General features: G+C 37.6%; 1 protein-coding gene across 8 annotated transcripts in view; it reads left to right on the plus strand.

Annotated features, from left to right (window-relative positions):
* Positions 1–24,647, plus strand: part of ARHGEF6 (Rac/Cdc42 guanine nucleotide exchange factor 6) — a 119,150-nt gene that overhangs the window by 42,620 nt on the left and 51,883 nt on the right. For all 8 annotated transcript variants that reach the window (XM_031660866.1, XM_021932724.2, XM_031660864.1 and 5 more), the window contains 2 exons: positions 5,126–5,196; positions 24,095–24,189. In XM_031660866.1, coding sequence (XP_031516726.1) covers positions 5,126–5,196; positions 24,095–24,189 — 166 coding nt within the window. The remainder of the gene's footprint in view (positions 1–5,125; positions 5,197–24,094; positions 24,190–24,647) is intronic.

Here is a 24,647-nt window from a genome sequence, read left to right on the forward strand (position 1 = left end):
CTACACATTCTTTTGTAATGTCTTAAAAGCAGAACAAAACAAGCCCAAAGCCATACAACCCTCACCCTGCAGATTGCTGTGCCATGGGAGTGCTGTGCATAGTTTTCCTCCCTTCAGTCTGTCATTGACAAGAGCACTTTGTGCTCTGGTAAATTTGCCCTTGGAGAGTGGCGTTTTAAGTTTTGGATTCCACTGTAACTCTCATCTAGAGATAATTATGGCCAAAGCTCTGGGGATAGCTTTTTCCCGCTCTTTGAGAAGAGGCTGATTTCAGAGGTTGTATAGCATAAAGAATCACCCACCTAATACTATAGAAAGTTAAGAAATAGAAGACTTGAGTATGAAACACACACAGACACACACACACACACACACACACACACACACACACACCTCTTTTTAACATGAGCTTGTGGCTGAAAGTAGAGTAAGTTTTTGTGACCATGGTGATAAAAGCCTCTCTCCAAGGATGATTGAACCTGGACATTGATGACATCATGAAGCCATTGTCATCAATTCTGCTTGCCGACCTCTGGATTTCCTATTACATGAAAAAAAAACCCCTATTTTGACCAAAAATATGTTTTTTTAAGGATCTTATTTCATGAAAAATACATGTATTAATAACTTAGTCATTATATAAGTTACAGAACATTTTTTTTTTTTTTTGAGACGGAGTCTCGCTCTGTTGCCCAGGCTGGAGTGCAGTGGCTGGATCCCAGCTCACTGCAAGCTCCGCCTCCCGGGTTTACGCCATTCTCCTGCCTCAGCCTCCCGAGTAGCTGGGACTATAGGCGCCGCCACCTCGCCCAGCTAGTTTTTTGTATTTTTTTTTAGTAGAGACGGGGTTTCATCATGTTAGCCAGGATGGTCTCCATCTCCTGACCTTGTGATCCGCCCGTCTCGGCCTCCCAAAGTGCTGGGATTACAGGCTTGAGCCACTGCGCCTGGCCTACAGAACATATATTAAGGGGCTTTGCTCTTGTATTTCATTTGAGCCAGATACATTATAAATGAGAAAATTAGCCACTTATATACAATTTTCCATTCTCTCTTAAAAATCAGTGGTAACTTGTAAGTTAACTTGTTATTAATACATCAAAGTAATTTCTGCTAGTACAGTGGCAACATAATGGTGATTATATCCTTTTTAAATTTTTGTCTCTGTTCTGTTACCTAGAAAGGTTGAGGGTTTTGTTGGTACTTTGCATTAAAAATTTCCTGGCAAAATTTTTAAGCCAAGAAATTATTGAGGCAAGTGCGATTGAGCAGATATTTTAAACAAATTCTATTTTCTCCCACTGATTCAATTAAGAGGTCATCAAATCCTTCTTCTAAAACTTCTTATTAGCAGTAAATATAGATATCAATTGAGGGGATTAGGTACATGGTTAATTAAATTTGTATTAAGGCAGATTAAGAAATCAGTCTTCCTGCTCATTATAAACCAAAGCTAGGATTGAGCTTTATATTTAGACTTCCTGTTTTAATCCCCTGGGTGTATCACATAGATGTTTCCTGTCCAGCGAGACTATTTGTCACTCGATTTCTTTTTGTCCTATCACCACCAACAGGCAATAGTAATCTGCACACCAGCAAAGGAAGAGAAAGAATCAAAAATTAATTGGAAAGGGATCTTTACATCAGAATCAGGAGGATTTCTTATGCCTGTATTTGTGTGACACTCTTGTTTGAGTTATATCATACAAACAATCCACTGGAATTCTTCACTATATTGACTGATTCCCCCCCCCCCCCACTGATTGGATTACCCAATCTCCTCATTGCCTTAGAACATCACCTAAAATGTCTACATTTTCATGTTCGTTCTAGTTAGGTCACTTTCTAATCCGCCACCAGGGACTGAACTTGTCTCCTCAGAACCTCCACATATTCATTCCTTCTTTGCATGTTGCTGAGTGTGGGTTTCAGAGAGTCTTTCACGTGGCGGGAGTAAGAAGTGGTAGGGGTGGGGGTGGGGAGCAAAGAAGGAACAAGAGGCCAGAAACTGTCACTGAGGTCATAGTGCTGGTGTTTTTCTCTTTGCATTCCCTCTTGTAGTGTTTCATGGAGCCAGTCATTTGCAAGGTCTACGTTTTTTTAGACTTTCCAAGTTTATCCTTCCAAATCTGTCTCCCTTCTGTTCTTTGTGTTAATTCCCCAGCTTAGACCAAGACTGCAGGGAGAGCTAGAACTTCAGTGCTATGCTGAATTAATAGTGGTGAGAACATGCATCCTTGCCTTGTTCCTGATCTTAGGGGGAAAGCATTTAGCATTCGGTCTTTCCCCCTTTTATAAGATGCTAACTGTAGGCTTTTTGTAGACGCACTTTATTAAGTTGAAGAAGTTCTTTATTCTTATTTTTTCCATGAGTTACTTTTTCTCAAATAGGTGTTTAATTTTGTCAAGTGCTTTTTCTGCATCGATTAATATTATCATGTGACTTTTTTCTTTTAAGAATGTTAAGATCATGGGTTACATTAATGGATTTTAAAATATTTAACCAACCTAGGATGAATCCCATAGTATACAATTCTTTTAAAATATTGCTGAATTCTACTTGCTAATATTTTGTAAATTTTTTTGCATCCATATTTATGAGGGATATTGGTCTGCAGTTTTCTTTTTTGCACTGCGTTTGTATGGTTTTGGTGTCAGTGCAATAGTGATTTCATAAAATGACTTGGGAAGTGATCTCTTTTATTTTCTATGTGACATATGGAATTAGTATTGATTCTTCCTTAAACAGTTAATAGAATTCTCCAGTGACACCTTATGGGCCTGGAGATTTCCTTTTTCAGAGTTTTAAATTTACAAGTTCAATTTCCTTAATAGTTATAAGGCCATTCAAATGATCTATTTCATATTGGGTGAGTTGCGGTAGTTTTTGTTTTCTGAGGAATTGGTTCATTTCACACCTAAGTGTCAAATTTATGTATGTAGAGTTGTTTGTAGTATTCCATTATTATCCTTTTTATATCTCCAGGGTCTGGACTGATGTTCCCTGTTTCATTTCTGATAGTGCTCACATTTTCCCAGGAAAGCCTTATGAACCACCAGTGGATCCAGGTGGATCTTGAACTAGCATAAAGCTTCCAGGAACTGGCTATGCTCCACTTGTCCTCACCGGGGAGTGACAGAATTGTCCCTCATTGCTACTTTTCTGCCTTATTTTCACTCTGCCTAACCTGGTCCCACTGGATAACTCACTGTCACAAGAACAGTTCTGCCTTGAGCATTGCCATTTATACATCTGTGTTTCTGAAATCTTCCCCGAAAAGAAAACTCTGTACTGCCTTCCCTGCCTGTTTGAATTCCATCTGCCCTTCAGGGCCAGATCGAGTACCTCCTTCCCAGCAAGGTCTTCTCTAACCATCCCAGATCAAACTCATAGCCTCTCTGAACTCCAGCAGGAACCCTGGTCCATGCCATTGACCAAGCCCTTCAGTAGCTTTATCTCTGGGTATCATATTGGTTAGGAACACAGGCTCTTGTCAAGACATACCTGGGCTTCAGTCTTGGCTCTGCCATTTCCTAGCTGCATGACGTGAGACAACTGACTTCACTTCCTTGAATCTTAGTGGCCTCTTCTGTAAAATGAGAAGATAGTCTGCCTGTCAGAGTTGTTGTAAAGATCAAATAATGTGTCTTAAATGCTATTAAGTATGAAATAAATATTAGGGACATTCCAATACAATAATAATTAAAAATCAAGGTTAAATGGGAAAATATTTATAAAATAATATTGTAATAGAAGAATTATAAAACTGCAGGTAAGGTTAGAAAGATCCAATCACAAACATAAAAAAGAAAGGGAAGACACATTTCAAAAACAGTCTAAATGATGATGGTTAGCTCTAGGTAATGGGCTAATTGCTGGGTTTTGTTTTCTGTTCTATATTTAAAATTTTTGAGGGTGGGATTGCAATAGATTTATAATTTGAAAATATTATTTAAAAAAGAAAAATGAAGATCTGATGATATGTTATTGTTTGATTATTTATACTGCACCATACTTTAGAAAGGGTTTAAAACAGCATACAGTATAGCAAGTTAAAATTAAAATATAAAACAAAGTGAAGCAGAGGAGAAAATGCAGGTAGGAAAGATGCTATGTTGTGACACTGCTAAAAATTTGTTATGAATGTCTCATATTTTTATTGTGTGTTTTTTTTTAAAGAATGTCCTAGGATTTCCTTTAGTCATGAGTTTAATAAGTAAGATTAATTTAGGTAAAAGAAGGGCAGCATTTTACAACGCAATGGAATAATATTAAAATTATACTTAAAAGAGAATAATGTCCTGCTAGTTTTCATCGAGTTAAATCTTCTGATTATTTTGTTGTTGGCATAGTAGACACACCCAAGAAAAGCATGCTTGCCATTATTTATATTTTATTATACTTGTATAGTAAATTGCACGTTATAAGTACAGATGCTTCTTGACTTACGATGGGGTTACATACTGATAAACCCATTGTAAGTTGAAAGTATCATAAATCAAGAATACATTTAATACACCTAACCTACTGAACATCATGGCTTAGCCTAGCCTACCTTAAATGTGCTCTGAAAACTTACAGAAGCCTGCAGTTGGGCAAAATTATCTAACACAAAGCCTATTTTATAATAAAGTATTTATTAGGTCATGTACACAGTAGTTTGCCAAGGCAGGAAAATGTCAAAACAAATTATGATTTCTACTGAATGTGTATCACTGTTGCACCATTGTTAAGTTGCAAAATCATAAGTTGAACCATCATAAGTTGGCGACTATCTGTATGCATTTGGCTAGTATTGGTTTTGCGTATCTGTTTTGAATAAGTTGAATGGAGAGGGCAGACAAACCCCAACCGGGAGTAAAGTTCTTGCCCTGCCCCTGCTATTTCTTAGTTAGGTCTTAACTCCTTGGCTTATTCCTCCTTTGGAAATTGAGGGGTCTAGACAAGAAGGTCTAACTTTGACCATCTATAGTTTAGCACAGTTGTAGTTTCACTTGTTTAAGAATGTACATTTCCATTGATCCTTCCACTGGGAATCTTTATAGCATGTTGGTTGACCTATGTTATAAAATGTTCATAATAGCCTTCTGTGATATTAACATAATTTAAATGTCTTTTTCACAGAGAGACCTCTCTCCCCCAAGGCCATCAAAGGATTTGAAACTGCTCCACTTACCAAGAATTATTATACTGTGGTAAGTGTTCAGATGATGAATAAAAATTTTCTTGAATCTATATGGAACTTTTTCACTTGTCAAACCATTGATGTGTTGAGGTGACACAAAGGAAAGACTGAATAAAGTTGCATGCATGAGTCCAATGCCATTCGCATTACAGTGGAGCTCTTCTACTTTATGCTTCTTACAGATATCTAGAAGTCTTATATCTACCGTGCTGAAAAATTCAAAGGTAGCATGGATTCAGAGCAAGCCCTATTAAACAGCATGAAATAGAAATTGGCTAATATGTAAGAATTATGGTGAAATTCAGCAGTTAAATATACCCTTACCAGATATTTAGAAGGCGAATTTCCAAGTTCCTGTAATGCAATAAATTTTAAGTGGTTGCATTTTGTGATTTTACTTCAGAATCAATGACTTCATTATTATATCCTCTGGAATATTATCATCCTTTAAAGAGAGCCCAAAAGGAAAACTGCCCTTTGGCACAGTGGGAGGAATGACATGGCTCTGGCTTAAACACAGATATGTCAAAATATGTTAGCTATAAATAGGGTATGTGCAATACTCAAAATAAATCCCTATTTGAAAAAGAAGTCGCATCATTCTCCTTCATCTACTCTCTGCTTTCTCTTCACGTCTCCTTTCCAGACTTGGTCCAGTCACTAATTAAAAGGTCAAGTCATGATTAACCTCTAAGTTTTCCTGTCTGGTAGCCTTGTCATTCCCCTCGCCCCGCCTCACCACCTCAGCTGAAATACAGTTTCACTTTTTTACCCAGTGTTCTATGTGCATTTGTCTTGCATACTCATCTCCCTTTGTGCATGGATAGAGTTTTTAAACATCTCTATACAGGTATGTGAATATCATTTTGTTTCAAAAAGTTGAATTTCACTCTTCAGTGAATTTGCTCCGTAATGATGACATGAGCAATAGAGAATATGAAAAATCAAGAAGGAACTCACTAGCTAACATGGACAATAAATAATCACAGGGGACTATTTTGTTAATATCTTTTATCTTACGTTTCCAAGGCTAAAATATATTACGCAGCAGAGGTAGATTCCCTTCTCCCTTACTTCCTGATCACTTCTTTTAGCTTTTAGATAACTCCTAATTATTTAATTTTTAAAGAAAGGTTGTAGTGGAATGATGGATGAAAATATTACCATAGCTGCTTCTACCTGTGGGTCTGGAGCATATCATCACTCTGCTTTGGATCTCTCTCTGCCTCTGCTGATTCCACCAACTTAAAATGTGGTTGGGATTATCCAAGGCAGAGTAAACTCTGTGATTCTCATGGAATTTATATCAATCCTATATATATAATGGTCGAACTCTGGACATGCTGCAGTTTATATATCCCACCTCCTGTTGGAAGACATGTTGTTTCTAGTTCCTTGCTGTTATAGACAATTCTGCATTGAATAGCTTATATATATATCACTTGTCAAAGTATATGAAGATCTGTATGGTGAAAGTTAAGTGCTTAGGTCAAAGGATATATATGTTTAACAATTTTTTTTGGTAGATATTATCCCAAACCTCAGACCTAATAAAGAAAACAAATGTCTTGGGGGAACCATGATAGCCTGTGAAGAACCTGTAGAACTTTGATGTGAATATTGCTTAATTATTGACCAGCTGGATATATTGTAACTAGATATGGATGTGAAGAGATTTTGGTTGGTTGGGTTTTTTAAATCCACATTTCTTTGGCCTTGAATATTTAGGCAAATTTTTAGTGTCAATTAATTCAAAATATGTTTTGAGTGTTCTGATTGTCCTCCTAATCTGTGTTGAATAAAAAAAAATTATTCCATCCACAGGATTTGTAGACTTGTAAAATCAATTTCACTCACATGAAAAGTGCCCTCAACTGATGGTATATTAACTCTTCTTCCCTCCAAGAGTCATTAATTGTAGATATTTTCTGTTGCTAGATCTATAAGAATACTAATGACTGATTTTTACTTCATTAAAAAAAGAAATAACATTTTTCTCTTATATAACTAGTTATATAAACAGCTGTTTTTAAAATATCAGACGATACAGAAATAATATAAAAAAGAAAGTAAGTACCACATATAATCCCACCACTTAGAAATAATCACTATTAACATGTTAGTGAATCTCATGCCAAATTTTCTTTGAGGTAGGTGTATGTGTATCCATATATATGCATATATATGTATATATAGCCTGTAATATATGTGTGTATATAATTTTTCAAATAAAACAGGAAATTACGTATTTTCTTTTTCATAAATATTTTTCTTTTTTATTTTCTTTCTTTCTTTTTTTTTTTTTTTGACACGGAGTCTCACTCTGTTGCCCTGGATGGAGTGCAGTGGCACGATCTCGGCTCACTGCAACCTCTGCCTCCCGGGTTCGAGTGACTCTTCTGCCTCAGTCTCCTGAGTAGCTGGGACTACAGGCAAGCGCCACCACGCCCAGCTAATTTTTGTAGTTTTTAGTAGAAATGGGGTTTCACTATATTGGCCAGGCTGGTCTCGAACTCCTGACCTCATGATTCGCCCGCCTTGGCCTCCGAAAGTGCTGGGATTACAGGCGTGAACCACTGCGCCTGGCCCATACAGATTTTTCTATCCCCACACCCCAATAATACTTGTCTCTGACCAGGCCTATTCTTTTTTTTTTTTGAGATGGAGTCTCACTCTGTTGCCCAGGCTGGAGTGCAGTGGCATGATCTTGGCTCACTGCAACCTCTGCCTCCCAGGTTCAAGCGATTCTCCTGCCTCAGCTTCCCGAGTAGCTGGGATTACAGGCATGCGCCACAATTCCCGGCTAATTTTTGTATTTTTAGTAGAGACAAGGTTTCACCATGTTGGCCAGGCTGGTCTCGAACTCCTGACCTCAGGTGGTCCTCCCACCTTGGCTTCCCAAAGTGCTGGGATTGCAGGTGTGAGCCACTGCACCCAACTAGACCTGTTATGCTCTTCCATTTAGTGAGTCTTTGCCAGCCCAAGGCTCCCTTTAGTTTGGTCCTGTGTATTAGGTTTCCCAGAGAAACAGAACCAATAGGGGGGAGAGAGAGAGAGAGAGAGAGAGAATGAATAAGGAATTGGCACATGTGAGTATGGAGGCTGAGAAATTCTATACTCTACTGTCTCAAAGCTGGAGACCCAGGAAAGCTGGTGGTGTAATTCCGTACAAGTCCAAAGGCCTGGGAACCAGAGAGCTGATAGTGTTAATTTCACTCTGAGGTCAGGAGAAGATCGATTTTCTAGCTCAAATAGGCAGACAGAGAAAGCAAATTCTCCCTTCTTCTACCTTTTTGTTCTATTCAGGTCCTTAGCAGATTGGATGAAGCCCACTCACAATGGGGAGGCAATCTGCTTTACTCCATCTACCAATTTAAATGCTAATCTCATCTGGAAAACCCTTACAGACATACGCAGAAATAATGTTTAGCGGAATATCTGGGCACCCTGTCTATCCTGCCCAAGTTTACAGGATTACAACTTGGGTCGACACATACAATTAATCATCACATCCTGTGAACTTGGGCAGGTTAGAGACCTCTGGGAATTTGTAAATCTGCAGACATATTCTCCCCCTTTTCAAGTTTCTAAGGGATTATCTGCTGATTTCAGCCCCATTTAGGCCTTGATGCAATTCTGGTGTCATGTCAATTTTGAAATGTTAAGTAGTTGTCCATTGTGACCAAGGTGGCTGTGGCACCCAGCTCAGACCCACACCTGCCACTAGGCATGTTTAATGTAGGTAACTGAGACTTGGCCACTCCTGGCCTGTTGTTTTGAATAGGAACTTAGCATCCTTGAGAGTCATGGCAATCCAGATAAAGCTTTTACTGCCCCGACCTTGGTTCCTTAATTGTCCTCAATTATTGCTGCCATATGTTAAACTTCTCTCACTATTAATTATTTTTTCTAATAATCTTCTTCTGCCCATTGTCTTTCTTTGCTCATTGTAACTTAATGGTATATACCAGGAAGATTTAAAAAGTAAAAATCAGAGAAAGGAATTGATGCAGCTTGGTTGTGAGGCTTTATTTGTATGCAGCACTTAGGTCTTGGCACCCATGGTCTCATTGGGAGGGCAGGACAAACATGATAGTGTAAGCCACATGGTAGAGAATGATGTAAGGTTGTAAAGTGTTGTAAGATGGGTTTTTCAAAATGCAGTTGGGATCCTTTGTCTCGGAGGCACCTGGGGAACTTGTTAAAACTACAGACATACGGGTGTGGTGGCTCACGCTTGTAATCCCAGCACCTTGGGAGGCCAAGGCGGGTGGATCACTTGAGGTCAGGAGTTCGAGACCAGCCTGGCCAACATGGTGATACCCCGTCTCTACAAAAAAATACAAAAATTAGCTGGGCGTGGCGGCCCGGGCCTGTAATCCCAGCTACTTGGGAGACTGAGGCAGGAGAATTGCTTGAACCTGGGAGGCAGAGGTTGCAATGAGCCGAGATTGCACCATTGCACTCCAGCCTGGGTGACAAAGTGAGACTCTGTCTTGAAAAAGAAAGAAGGAAGGAAAGAAAGACAGGAGAGAGAGAGAAAGAAAGAGAGAAAGAAAAAGAAAAAGAAAGAAAAAAAGAAAAAGAAGAGAAAAGAAAAGAAAAGAAAAAGAAAGAAGAAAGAAAGAAAGAAACTACAGACATCTGGGCCACACACCTGACTTGCTACATCAAATTCTCTGGCTGTTGATTCCAGGAAATAGCATTTTTAACAACTCCTCCCACTCCTTCCTTAACCACTTCCCCTTAATGCACAGGTGGCTCTGATGCTCACTTCACCTAAAATATGAGAACCAATCAAGGAAAAGGTTGAATGGAGGATGTAGGATTCAAGGCAAATCTTGGAGGAAGGTCGGAAGTTAGACAAGCAGAGAAGAGCTGAAAGTTTATTCAGACAGGGAGAGCTATATGAGCAGATTCTCCCTGGCAAGAGTGTGCCTGTCTGTAATTAGTCCCTGCAGGTCAGAGAGTGGACTGCACTCTCTTCTTCTCCCATCCAAATGTCCCTTGTAAGATGAAATTCTTTATTCACTGCAACTATTGCAGCACACTTAATAAAGCTGTCCTTTGTGCTGTCACAAATAGGCCAGACTCACAGTAATCTTAATATTCAACTCTGGGGATGAGCATCTGTGTGCAGAGTGAAAGATGGTATTTCCCCACATCCAGGTAGGAAAATACAATCACTAAGGACCAATGTAATTTATTTTGTTCTTGCTTTCTTCTACTTTATGTAACATATGGTAGATGCCTTAAGGGCATGTTTTATAGAACTTGCCTGCGGTAGAAAAGGTGGGAGGAAGGCTGTGGCATGTTACATTACAAAAATCCTAGGAAGCTTTGGGTAACCTTTGCTGTAGCTTCCCGTTTTCTGCTCACCCTCATTTTCTCTCTCACTCATCTATCTACCCTCTCACTCCCACCCTGGATTTTTCTACCTTTCTAGTGCTCACTCACCTTTTCAATTCTACTAGCCTAAACTACCTTACACATATATCCATTGATTCTCTTTTCCATATCCGCTCTTACTTCTTTCTTACCCTCTTCCCATCTTACTCTTCCATTCGAGGGCTGGAGGTGGAGGAAGTGACAGGATCCTAGGGAGTTCGTGAATCTGTCTGTGGATAATGGGGACTAGTGCTGCTTGTTTTGTGAAAGCCAAGGACCTGGGCGTGCGGAATCAATCACTGCAGGCGGTTCTACTGGCATATAAATCAAATATGACATAAATATTATAATATATTGCTCTTTTTGTTCTCAAAGAACTTCACCAACATTAGCTCATTTTCATAGGCATCGTAATTATCTCAGAATTCCTATAATGTAATAATTTTGCTTTGATTTAAGGTTTCCTGAGACCATTATAGACTCCTTTATCATTGGAGATATCTCTATTTTCAGCCATTGTTTATGCATTTTAGTTTCTTAAAATAATTTCTTTATACTTTTATGACTCCTTCCCTTTGGAAAACGTAGTTATACAAATGAACTCACTCTAAAGCCTCTCCAGGAAATGTAGGAAATGTGTTTTACTGGAAAATCAATAGCCCAGGATGGCGGTAGCAAAGGCCTCCACCTTTTTTTTTCCTATGGTTTCTCACTATCTATTTTATTCTGAATTCAGGCAAAGGTTGGTTGAGCAAAAGGATGCCCAGTTGTCCTTGGGAAGACAGAGTCAGGGAGGCAAAGGCAGTGTCTGGACAGAGTCTATTTTAGTGAGTTTGAATGGATTTCATCAGATCAAATTGTACTGCTCTGAAGTTGCTTGGCCTGCCAAACTCCTTGCCTTCTGACTCACCACTGAGGCCTTCTGTTTGGGAGCACATAGCCTTCTCTGTCTGCTTCCCTTCTTATCCTTTTACATTAGATGCCCTGTGGCCTGAAAAATAAAGAACCAGTCTCAGAAGTTCATCAGTTGATATTTTGAGATTGAAGAAAGCAATAAAGTTCCGAGTGACTTTGGGAAGGAATCCCAAACATCCACCCTGATGAGCATTCCTGCTCATCCAACCACAGCAAGAGAAGTTCTGTTTAGTATATTACTACTCACATGCATTTTTTTTGGGGGGGAGGGGGGCATAATTTGATAAAAAGACTTATTAACCACTTTTGTCATTTTAATTTTGTAAAGTCCATTCTGCCACTCTCAAAACTTGCAGTCATAGGAGTTTAATGTATATTTCCATTTAGCTCTCCAGAACTCACTCCAAGGCAGCAGGAAGTGTCTGTGTGCCTCCCTCCCATGGGAAGTAACTGTCCTATGCCGGTGGTTCCAGCAGAGATGGGTCTCCTAGAAAGTTTGTTGCCTCACCTAGCAAATAAACCCACTGGAGCAGGACACTTGGCATCTTTCTTGAAGAATCTTAGCAATTTCATGTACAAGAGCCCCATATGATAGCATTTTAAAGGGAATTGAAATATTAAGGCTATTTCAATGGTGGAGAAGGAGAGTGAATTATATAAACAATGGAATTAAAGTAGTGTTTGTTTTAAAAATCACATTTTATGATGAAAATAATATCTATGATTTTACTAATTTAAAAAATTCCCTTCAAGCTATGACTGTTTGCTGTTGTTTTCCTTTATTTCAACAGATATTATAATTCAGGGACTATGACAGTTATATACAACAGTGCTTTAAGGGAGGGTGACAGCTGGGCATGGTTACTCATGCCTGTAATCCCAGAACTTTGGGAGGCAGAGGCAGGAGGACAGTTTGAGCCCAGGAATTCAAGACCAGCCTGGGCAACATAGTGAGACTCCGTCTCAACAAAAAATTAAAAATTAGCTGGGCATGGTGGCTTGTGCTTGTAGGCCAAGCTACTTGGGAGGCTGAGGCAGGAGGATCATTTGAGTCTGGGAGACCAACACTGCAGTGAGCCAAGATAGCGCCACTGCACTCCTGCTTGGGTGACACAGCAAGACTCTGTCTCAAAAACAATCAAACACACACACAACAAAAAATAAATGAATAATTTAAAAAATTAAAAAAATTTTAGGAAGGGTGAGGATGTGAGATGGCTTGTTACCAGACATGGTCTTTTTAGAAAAGTGTGAACAGGCCAGGCATGGTGGCTCACACCTGTAATTCCAGCACTTTGGGAGGCCAAGGTGGGTGGATCACGAGGTCAGGAGTTCGAGACCAGCATGGCCAATATGGTGAAACACCGTCTCTACTAAAAATATAAAAATTAGCTGGGCATGGTGGCATGTGCCTGTAGTCCCAGCTACTCAGGAGGCTGAGGCAGAACAATCACTGGAACCCAAGAGGCAGAGGTTGCACTGAGCCGAGATTGTGCCACTGCACTCCAGCTTGGGCAACAGAGTGAGACTCTGTCTGAAAAGAAAAGAAAAGAAAAGAGTGAACAAAAAGATTAGAAGACTTAATTCCCTCCCAAATATAAGAGGGCCCCATCCTTTTTGATTCCCAACACCAATACTATAGATAACCAAGTAAATATTTTATTTTTATTTTTATATTTTTTGAGACAGACCCTCCCTCTTTCACCCAGCTGAAGTGCAGTGGCACAATTTGATTTGGGCTCACTGCAACCTCCACCTCCCAGGTTAAAGCAATCTTTCTGCCTCAGCCTTCTAAGTAGCTGGGATTACAGGCATGTGCCACCATGCCCAGCTAATTTTTATATTTTCAGTAGAGATGGGGGTTTCACCATGTTGGCCAGGCTGTTCTCAAACTTCTGGCCTCAAGTGATCTGCCTGCCTCAGCCTCCAAAAGTGCTGTAATTACAGGCGTGAGCCACTCTGCCTGGCCCAAATAAATATTTTAAATAAATGTGCATATGAGCCTTACCTCCTCCTTTTTACTTAATAAAATATAGTACTGTTGAATTCTAGTGCATTTATCTCTATTTCTATGAATTAAAAAAATGAATATCAGTGCTGAATATAAGTGATTACTTGAGGAACTGCAGTGAACAACAACCCACATGGACAAAGAGCTATCATGATGAACAAGCTTGAGTATTGAGGGCCATGACCCTGGATAAGGACTTGGAGTCAGAGAAAAAACAGAAGAGTTTTTAATGACAGGTGAGAAATTTGTGCTTTGTTTTTAAATAATAGCTTTATTGAGGTATAATTCACATAGCATAAAATTCACCATTTTAAAGTGTATAATTCACTGTTATTAGTGTATTCACAGAGTTGCACAATGATCGCCACTGTCTCATCTAATTTCATAACATTGTTATCACCCCAGCAAAAAACCTATCAATTATCAGTCACTTCCCATTTCCCATTCCCTTCAGCCCTTGGCAACCACTAATCTACTTTCTGTCTGTATGGATTTTGCCTATTCTGGAAGTTTTACATACATGGAATTCTATAATATGTGATATTTTGTGTTTGATTTCTTTCACTTAGCATAGTATTTTCAAGGTTCATCCATGTTGTAGAATGTATCAGTACTTCTTTCATTTTATAGCTAAGTAATGTTCTATTGTATGGTTAGACCAGCTTTTATTTATCCATTTGTCAGTTGATGGACTTTTTTGTTTTTTGTTTTTTTTTGAGACGGAGTCTCTGTCGCCCAGGCTGGAGTGCAGTGGCGCTATCTCGGCTCACTGCAAGCTCCGCCTCCTGGGTTCACGCCATTCTCCTGCCTCAGCCTCCCGAGTAGCTGGGACTACAGGCACCCGCTGCCACCACGCCCGGCTAATTTTTTGTATTTTTAGTAGAGACAGGGTTTCACTGTGTTAGCCAGGATGGTCTCGATCTCCTGACCTCGTGATCCACCCGCCTCTGCCTACCAAAGTGCTGGGATTACAGGCTTGAGCCACCGCGCCTGGCACTTTTTGGTTATTATTAAAAATGCTGCTGTGAACATTCATGTACAAATTATTGTGTGGACATATGTTTTCACTTCTTTAGGAGTAGAATTGCTGGGTCACGTGGTAACTTTGTGTCTGACTTTCTGAGGAACAGCCAAACTGTTTATCACAGTAGCAGTACCATTTTACATTCTTACCAACAATTGTAAGAGTTTCAGTTTCTCTATATCCTCACCAACACTTGTTATTATCTGTTTTTTTCTTTGTAATATAACCACCCTATTGAGTATCGAGTAGTATCTCATTGTGGTTTTGATTAGCATTTTCCTAATAGTTAATGACATTGGGTATGTTTATTGGCCATTTGTATATCTTCTTTGGAGAAATTTCTATTCAAATTCTTTGCCAACTTTAATTGATTATTTTTATTGTTGAGTTGTAATAGTTCTATATATATTGTGGATACTAGACTCTTATCAGATATATGATTTGCAAATATTTCTTCCATTCTATGAGTTGTCTTTTCACTTTCTTGATAATGTCATTTCACACACAAAAAATTTTAATTTTGATGAATTTCAATTTACTTATTTTTGTTTTGTTATGCTTTTAGTGTCACCCAAGAATCCATTGCCAAATTGAAAGTCATGAAGATTTCTTCCTCTGTTTACTTTAAGACTTTTGTAGATTTAACTCTGAAATCCATTTTGAGTTAATTTTTGTATATGGTATGAGGTACGGGTGTAAATTTTTTCTTTTGCATGTGAATATCTAGTTTTCTCAGCACCATTTGTTGAAAAAAAAAGTTCTCTCCCCATTGAATGGTCTTTTTTTATAATTGACAGATAAAATTATATGTATTAATTGTGTACAACATGATGTTCTGTCATGTTTAGTCATTGTGGAATGACTAAAGCTAGCTAATTAACACACATATTACCTCACATAGTTATCATTTTTGTGGTAAGAACAATTAACATTCCCTCTCTAGGCATTTTTTAAGAGTACAATATATTGTTATTTACTATAGTCACAATGTTGCACGAGAGCTCTCTTGAACTTATTCCTTCTAACGGATATTTCATATCCTTTGATCAACATCATCCCAACTGGGTCCCCCAACTGCTGCAGCCCCTTGTAACCACCATTCTATTCTCTAGTTCTATGAGATCAACTTTTTAAGATTACATATATGATGAGATCATGTGGTATTTTTCTTACTGTGACTGACTTATTTCACTTAACATAATGTCTTCTAGGTTGATCCATGTTGTTGCAAATGGCAGGATTTTCATCTTTTTAATGATTGAATAGTATTCCATTGTGTTTTGTTTTGTTTTGAGACAAAACAAATATTATTTGTATAATAGTATTCCATTGAGTTTTGTTTTGTTTGAGGGTCTTGCTCTGTCACTCAGACTGGAGTGCAGTGGTGTGATCCTGGCTCACTGCAACCTCTGCCCCTGGACTCAAGTGATCCTTCCACCTCAGCCTCCCAAGTAGCTGGGGCTACAGGTGTGCACCACCACACCTGGCTAATTTTTTAGTTTTTTATAGAGACAGGGCCTCACCATGTTGCTGAGGCTGGTCTCGAACTCTTGAGCTCAAGCAATCTGTTCTCCCCAGCCTCCCAAAGTGCTGGGGTTATAGGCATGAGCCACCATGCCCAGCCTCCGTTGTGTTTTTATACCACATTTTCTCTGTCCATGCATCTGCTGATTTCATGTTTTGGCTATCATGAATAATGCTGGAATGAACATGGGAGTGCAGATATTAACATACTGATTTTATTTTTATTTTTGGAATTTGAATCTGTCAATATTCACAAAATAACTTACTGAGATTGTGATTGGAATTATGTTGAATCTATAGATCAAGTTGGAAATAACTGACATCTTGATAATACTGAGTCTTTCTACCCATTAATATAGGGTATCTCCCCATTTATTTAGTTCTTTGATTTCTTTTACCAGAGTTTTGTAGTTTTTCTTTATATAGATCTTGTACATATTTTCTTAGATTTATACCTAAGTATTTCATTTTTAGGGGTGCTAATCTAAATGATATTATGTTTTTTTTGTTTCAGATTTTAATTGTTTATTGCTGATATAAAGGAAAATGATTGACATTTGTGTATTGACTTTGCATCTTGCCACCATGTTATAATGACTCATTAGCTCCAGAAATTTTTTTGATTTATTCAGATTTTCTACATATACAATCATGTTATCTGCAAATAAAGACAGTTTTATTGCTTTCTTCCCAATGTGTATACCTTTTATTTTTTTCTTGTCTTATTGCGTTAGCTAGGACATTCAATATGATGTTGAAAAAGAATGGTGTGAGGGGAACATTCTTGTTTTGTTCCTAATCTTAGTAGGAAAGCATCTGGCTTCTTACCATTAAGTATGATGTTAGATGTCGGGGATTTTTTTGTTTGTTGGTTGGTTTTTCATTTTCTTTTTTCTCTTATTTTTTTCATAGCTGTTCTTTATCAAGTTGAGAAACTATTCCTAGTTTTCTGAGAACTAAAAAAGAATCATGAATGGATGTTGTATATTGTCAAATGCCTTTTCTGCATCTGTTGATATGATCATGTGATTTTCCTTCTCTAGACTGTTGATGTGATAGATTACATTAGTGATTTTTTGGAATGTTGAACTAGTCTTGCATACTTTGTTAAACCACACTTGGCTGTGTTGTAGCATTCCTTTTATCTATTGCTGGATTTTATTTGCTAATATTTTATTGATGATTTTTGTAACTATATGCATTAGAGATACTGGTTTGCAGTTTTCTTGTAATGTCTTTGGTTTGGGTATTGGGGTAATTCTGGCTTCATAAAATGAGTTAGGAAGTATGTATTCTCTGTGCTTCTATGTTCTGGAAGAGATTGTAAAGAATTGATATAATTTCTTCCTTAAATGTTTAGTAGAATTTACCAGTGAACCTATCTGGGCTTAATGCTTTCTGTTTTGGAAGGATGTTAATTACCAATTCATTTTCTTTACTAGATGTAGGCCTATTCAGATTATCTATTTCTTCTCTTGTGAGTGTTGGCAGACTGTACCTTTAAAAAACTCCATTTAATCTAGGTTATCAAATTTGTAGGCAGAGTTATTCATAATATTCCTTTAACATTATTTTAATTTCCATGGGATCTCTAGTGATATCCTGCCATTTCATTTCTGATATTAACAGTTTGTATCTTCTCTCTTTTTTTCAATGAAGCTCACCAATTTTATTGATCTTTTCAAAGAGCCAGCTTTTGGTTTTATTGATTTCCTCTACTGATTTTCTGTTTTCAATCTCATTGATTTCTGCCCTAATTTTTATTATTTCTTTTCTTCTGTGTGTTTTAGGTTTAGTTTGCTCTTCTTTTTGTTGTTTCCTAAGGTGAAAGTTTAGGTTGTTTATTTTAGATCTTTCTTCTTTTCTAATATATGCATTCAGTGCTATAAATTTCCCCACAAGCACTGCTTTCACTGCATTCCACAAATTTTAATAAGTTATACTTTCATTTCCATTTAGTACAAAATATTTTAAAATTTCTTTTGAAATATATTTTTAGAAAAGAAATGTGTTATTTTGAGATGTGTTGTTTAATCTCCAAGTATTTTCCTGTTATTGATTTCTAGTGTGATTACATTGTCGTCTGAGATCATAGATTGCATGATTTCTATTCTTTTAAATTTGCTAAGGTGGGTTTTATGGATCATAATGTGGTCTATCTTGAGGAATGTTTCATGTAGGCTTGAGAAAAATATGTAATCTGCTGTTGTTGGATGAAGTAGTCGATAGATGCCAACTATATCCAGTTGCTTGATGGTACTATTGAGTTCTAGTATGTGCTTACTGATTTTCTGCTTGCTGGATCTCTCCATTTCTGATAGAGGGGTAGTGAAGTCTCAACTATAATAGATTTATCTATTTCTACTTGAAGTTCTAGCAGTTTTTGCCTCACATTTTTTTTTTTTTTTTTTTTTTTTTAACCGAGTATTAAATCACAGGAGGAATTTTCTCCAAGAATGCCAATCAACATACTGGACAATGTCTTTAACTATAGTTTACAACAATAGTTTACGACTATAATGGCCTTTCATATAGCTGCTTCTAATGTCAGTACTCACTGAAAGGCATAATATGAAAATATAACTCAGCCAAAGAAAATGTTTCTTTTGTTCATTTCTTTTGCTCATTTCTTGGAATAGCAATTAGCAAGTACCAATGTGTATAAAATGCCTAAAAAATACATGATGCCATTGTCACATATGTTTGAAAAACACAGTATCATATTGGCCCTGCTTAGTTTCAAAATATACTTATCATACTAAAAGTTCTAAAATGCTATGCATAAAGAAATTTGTATAAATTATTTAACAGTTTTTCGTAATTGTTATTGTTATTCTTTGGGAAGTTAGATATATCAATATACTTTCAGATTTATCAATATACTTTATTCACCTGGTCTTTGAATGAGAGTAGGTTAAGTAAGCAAATTTATTGTCATTTGCACTGACAAGGAACTAGAGTGTTCCTTTTTTTTTATTATTGATTGAAGGGAGAACATTTCCACCACAACTTTGATGGAAGAGTTTTCATTTGATTATAAAAGTTGTGCCCCGTGTATTTTGATTCTGTTTTTAGGCACATGCATATTAAGGACTGTTATGTCTTGTTGGAGAACTGACTTCTTTATTATTATGTAATGGCTCTTTCTATTCCTGATAATTTTTCGTGCTCTAATGTTTGCTCTGTCTAAAACTAACATAGCCACTCCAGCTTTCTTTTGATTAGTATGAACATGATACCTCCTTTTTCATCCCTTTATTTTTAATTTATAAATGTCTTTATATTTAAATTGAATTTCTTATCAACAGCATATGGTTGGGTCTTATTTTTTGATTCACTCTGAAAATGTCTGTCTTTTCATTGGTACATTTAGACCACTGACATTTAAAGTGATTATTGATATAGGTGGATTAATGCCTACCATACTTGTTACTGTTTTCTATTTGTTGCCCTTTTCGTTGTTCGCTTTTTGTCTTCCACATTTTTTTGCTTTTTGTTTTAATTGAGCATTTTATATGAGTCCATTTCTGTTTTTTCACATATCAATTATATTTCTTTAAATAAACATTTTTAGTGGTTGCTCTACGCCTTTATAGCTAGTCCCAGTTCGCTTTCATATAATACTATACAAAGATATACACTATATTCACAGGTAGTGCAAGTACCTTATAATAACATAGTATTCCTAATGATTACCTCCCATCCCTTGTATGATTGCTGTCATTCATTTTACTTACACATAAATACACATTAGTATATACACACACATAATCAAATACATTGCTGCTATTATTATTTTGAATAAACTGTTATCTATTAGGTCAATTAAAAATAAGAAAAAAAGTTTTTATTTTATCTTTGCTTATCCCTTCTCTAATATTCTTTCCTTCTTTATGTAGATCCAAGTTTCTGACCTATATTGTTTTTCTTCTCTGTGAAGAACTTCTTTTAACATTTCTTGCAAGGCAGGTCTAATGGTGACACTTCCCCTTAGTTTTTGTTTGTCTGAAAGTCTTGATTTGTCTTTCGCTTTGAAGGATAATTTCACAAGATACAGAACTCAAGGTTAGTGGGTTTTTCTTTCAACACTTTAAATATTTCACTCCACTCGCCTCTTGCTTGCATTGTTTCTGAGGAGAGGTCAGATGTAACTTTCATTTGAACTCACGTATAGATAAACTTTGTTTCCCGTGGCTTCTTTCAAGAATTTTTTCTTTATTTTTGATTTTCTGGAGTTTGAATATTATATGCTTAGAATTTTGTTTTGCATTTATCCTACTTGGTCTCTGAGCTTCCTGGATTTGTGATTTGGTGTCTAACTAATTTTGAGTAAATTCTCAACCATTATTGTTTCAATTATTTGTTCTATTATTTTCTCTTTCCTCTCCTGATATTTCCACATTACGTGAATGTTGCACCTTTTGTAGTTGTTCCACAGTTCTTTCGTATTCTCTTCTGTATTTTTCCCCCCAATCTTTTTTCTCTTTGCTTTTTGGTTGTAGCAGTTTCTATTGACATATTCTCAAGCTCAAAGATTCTTTCCTCAGCCATGCCCAGACCACTGTTGAGCCTATCATGGGCAGGCATTCTTCATTTCTGTTACAGTGTTTTTAATCTCTAGCATTGCTTTTTGATTCTTTCTTAGAATGTCTGTCTCTCTGCTTATAATGTCCATGTATTCCTGCATGTTGTCTACTTTTTCTGTTAGAGTCCTTAGTATATTAATCACAGTTACTTAAAAACACTGGTCTGATAATTCTAACATTCCTGTGTTATCTGACTTGAGTTCTGGTGCTTGCTTTGTCTCTTCATACTTTATTTTTTGCCTTTTAATATGCCTTGTAAATTGTTGTTGGAAGCCTGACATGATGTACTGGGTAAAGGAACTGTGGCAAATAATCCTTTAGTAATGTAGTGGTAAGGTGTAGAAGGAGGGGAAGCATTCTATATTTCCATGATTAGGTCTCGGTTTTTAATGAGCTTGTGTCCCTGGACCATGAACTTCACCAGTGCTTCCTAGTTCTCCCCCTTAGGTGGGACAGGATGACTAGAAAGGACTGGAGTTGGGTTATCTTCCTTCCCCCATGTGGAAGGCTAGAGCTGGCTGGAGTTGCTTATTGACCTTCTCCCATAACAGTTAGTATTTGATAAAACTTCAATAGGTTATGCTTGGGCCGGGCGCAGTGGCTCATGCCTGTAATCCCAGCACTTTGGGAGGCCGAGGCAGGTGAATCACCTGAGGTCAGAGGTTCGAAACCAGCCTGACCAACATGGTGAAACCCTGTCTCTACTAAAAATACAAAATTAGCTGGGCGTGGTGGCGCATGCCTGTAATCCCAGCTACTAGGGAGGCTGAGGCAGGAGAATGGCTTGAACCCAGGAGGCAGAGGTTGCAGTGACCCGAGATCCCGCCATTGCACTCCAGCCTGGGCAACAAAAGTGAAACTGCGTCTCAAAAAACAAAAACAGAAAGAAACAAAGCAAACAAACAAACAAACAAAAAGTAGGTTATGCTCTGGTAAAATCGTTTCTCCTGAGGGCAGACCTCGTTAAGAAGAAGAGAGTGCTCTGGCATATTCAAAAAGGCAACTTTTTCCCTCCCTCTGCCTGAAGCATGAGGGTATTTTCCTCTAATCTTCACTGAGAGAACCTGGAGCTTAAACTCACAAAACTGTGGGTGTGCTGTCTTAATATTGCCCCCCTGGAGTTCCTAACTCTCAGACTTGTGCATCCGGAGCCCCCAGAAGTTTGTCAATTATAGTGTAGGTTTTTCTATCCTAGTGCTGGTTCCTGTGGAGGCTTCTGCTTGTGAACCTCTGCTCTGGTGATTTGTGATTCTCTTTATCTGCCTGTCTGTTTCCCCAATTTTTAGAGTAGCAGTTTTCCCTGTGACCTCACTTTTCTGACAGATTTAAGAGAAAACAATGGTTTATTTCACTTTGTTTAGCTATTTACTTCCTGTTACGATGGAGTAATGACTTCTAAGCTCCTTACATGTCAGACTGAAAAACGAAAGTCTTTTTTTCTTTTTTAAAATAGGCATTTATAAATATATAGTTTCCTTTAAGCACTGTTTAACTGCACCCTGTGAGGTTTTGTATGTTGTGTTTTCATTTTCATTCATCTCAAAGTAGTTTCTAATTTCCATTCTCGCGCTTGGACTTTCTATGGAGGGGAATATTTCTATTCCATTACTGGGTTAATTTCTGAGAACATCAATACCTCCAGAACCCTGCATTTACACTTTTAGAGGGTAGTTTCTGAGGAATAGAGGAACTGAAAGTAGACATGAGTGGCTCGGTATAGGGGCTGCAATTTAACCCCGAGCTTTTGAAGCCATCCTGTGTTCTTCTAAGCCAGTGATTCTCAACTGGGGGCAATATTGCCTTTCAGGTGACATTTGGCAATGTCATGGCAATGATATGGGCATTCTGTCACAACAAAGAATTATCTGGTTTGAAATGTTAATAATGTTGCTATTGAGAAACCCTTTTTTAACCCTTTAAATTGGTAGGTCTGTTTCCCACTTACCCAGCACCTATCTGTACAGTGTGTCACTACATCTTCATAATGGTCCCCAAGGTAGGTGCAATATCATAATCTGAGATGATGTAAGCAAAGTTTTAAACTGAAGCAACCTCTCAGTCAGCAGCAGAGTCAGAACTACCACCCTGCACTCCAGTTGTTTCCTAGAAAACCCACGGTTACCGGGATCTCCACTTGTTTTGACCATTCCACCTTTCAAAAGCAGATCATCATGCATTGTCTTGTGAGTATATGGCTGGCATATTGGTAGGCTAATACACTTCTCCTAGTTAAGGACACTTCACTCCGTATTGTAACTCTCTGTTTAATGTCTCTGCAAATACAGTATAAACTCCCTGTGGGCAGCACAGCAGTTGGCAGAGTAGGCACTCAGTCGATTTTGTTGAATGAATTAGAATATATGAAAGAAAATTATACCAGAATGTTAACTGGGTTGTCTCTAAGAGCTTAAATGAAGGTTTTTAAAATTATTATGCTTTAAGTTCTAGGGTACATGTGTACAACGTGCAGGCTCGTTACATAGGTATACATGTGCCATGCTGGCCCACTGCACCGCACCCATCAACCCGTCATTTACATTAGGTATTAAATGAAGGTTTAACCTGCCACCAGAAGAGGCTTGGAAATGGGTTGTGACATGACCCTAGAACTGGTGGGGGAAGAGAAATTGTGAACCCCCATATTGGTTGTTTTGCCTATAGGATTTTAATTACATGATTAATAATAATGATAATTTTTATTTCTCTTGTTAAATTTCTCACACTTCAGCCTACTTTGTTCTTTGAATTGTTCATGGTGGCACCTTCTGCCTTTAATAAAAGACTAGTTTTAACTCTGCTTAAAAATTCACTGTATCCTCAGATTTTATTCCCTAAAGGTCTTATCACAAACATAACTTAAACAAAAATCTCTTGTGATGTCTGATATCACAGTGATCCTTAAATTATACTGACATTAAGTCTCTGTGTCTAAGGTAGCTGGCCTCAATTTTCTCCTCCATAAAAGAGGAGTAATGATTCTTTGTTAACTAACTGAGAACTTCCTGAGGATAAAATGATTTACAGCACACGAAAACATTTTAAACAGTACTGTGGGGTTTGATGTGGGCTCACACCTGTAATCCCAGCACTTTGGAAGGCTGAGGCAGGAGGATTCTTCCAGACCAGGAGTTTGAGACCACCCTGGGCAACATAGAGAGATCCTGTCTCGACAAGAAATAAATAACCAAGCAGTACTGTGTAAATGGCAAGGCCCATTCAGTTATGGGTAACTGAAAAATTTTATTCATATGAATTGTGCAATATAACCAGTTGTCATGCAATAATTAAAGTAGTTTGCTAGATTGAAAGAAAGCGCATAGATTTTGTGTTCTTTGCTTGCAATGGTAGCCTGAGTAAATAGGACCTTTTCTCTTCCTAGTAACTTGGTTAAAAGATCAGAGCTACATTTTGCCTTAGACTATTTTGATGATTATAATATATTGACTTTTTTTTTTCATAGGTGTTACAGAACATCCTGGACACTGAAAAAGAATATGCTAAAGAACTTCAGTCTCTTCTTGTTACTTACTTAAGACCCCTGCAGTCCAATAACAAGTAAGATGTTTATTTTAAACCCCTCACTAAGTAAAGCAACATAATGTCAGCATATGGATTCATTATTCGTATGTCAGTCACTGAATAATTGATTTTGCCCTTTAGAAGAATTTCCACAGATCACAGGTTGCCAAGAACATGGTCAGGGCAATAGAAATTATGCAAGATGTTGCTTTTGGAGAGCTTGGCTTTCTTTCTCTTCTGGCTGTGAAAGGAATGAGCAGATCTGTGTTTCTTACTGTCACAGTTTTTATCTTGTACATTAAAAAAAAAAAGTGATGTGCCTGGTTTTACCTTATAGGAAAAGAATTCCCTGGTTCTTTTATTCAGAAAGCACATCAACTGGAAATTCTCATGCTCACTCTGACCTTTGTTTGCCAGGGCAGAACTTCTTTCCCATGCTCTGAGAATGGAAAGAGTATGGCATTTTGTGAATGCTCATAAGAACTATTCAAGCC

The sequence above is a fragment of the Papio anubis genome, chromosome X, assembly GCF_008728515.1.
Source record: "Papio anubis isolate 15944 chromosome X, Panubis1.0, whole genome shotgun sequence".
Taxonomy (NCBI): domain Eukaryota; kingdom Metazoa; phylum Chordata; class Mammalia; order Primates; family Cercopithecidae; genus Papio; species Papio anubis.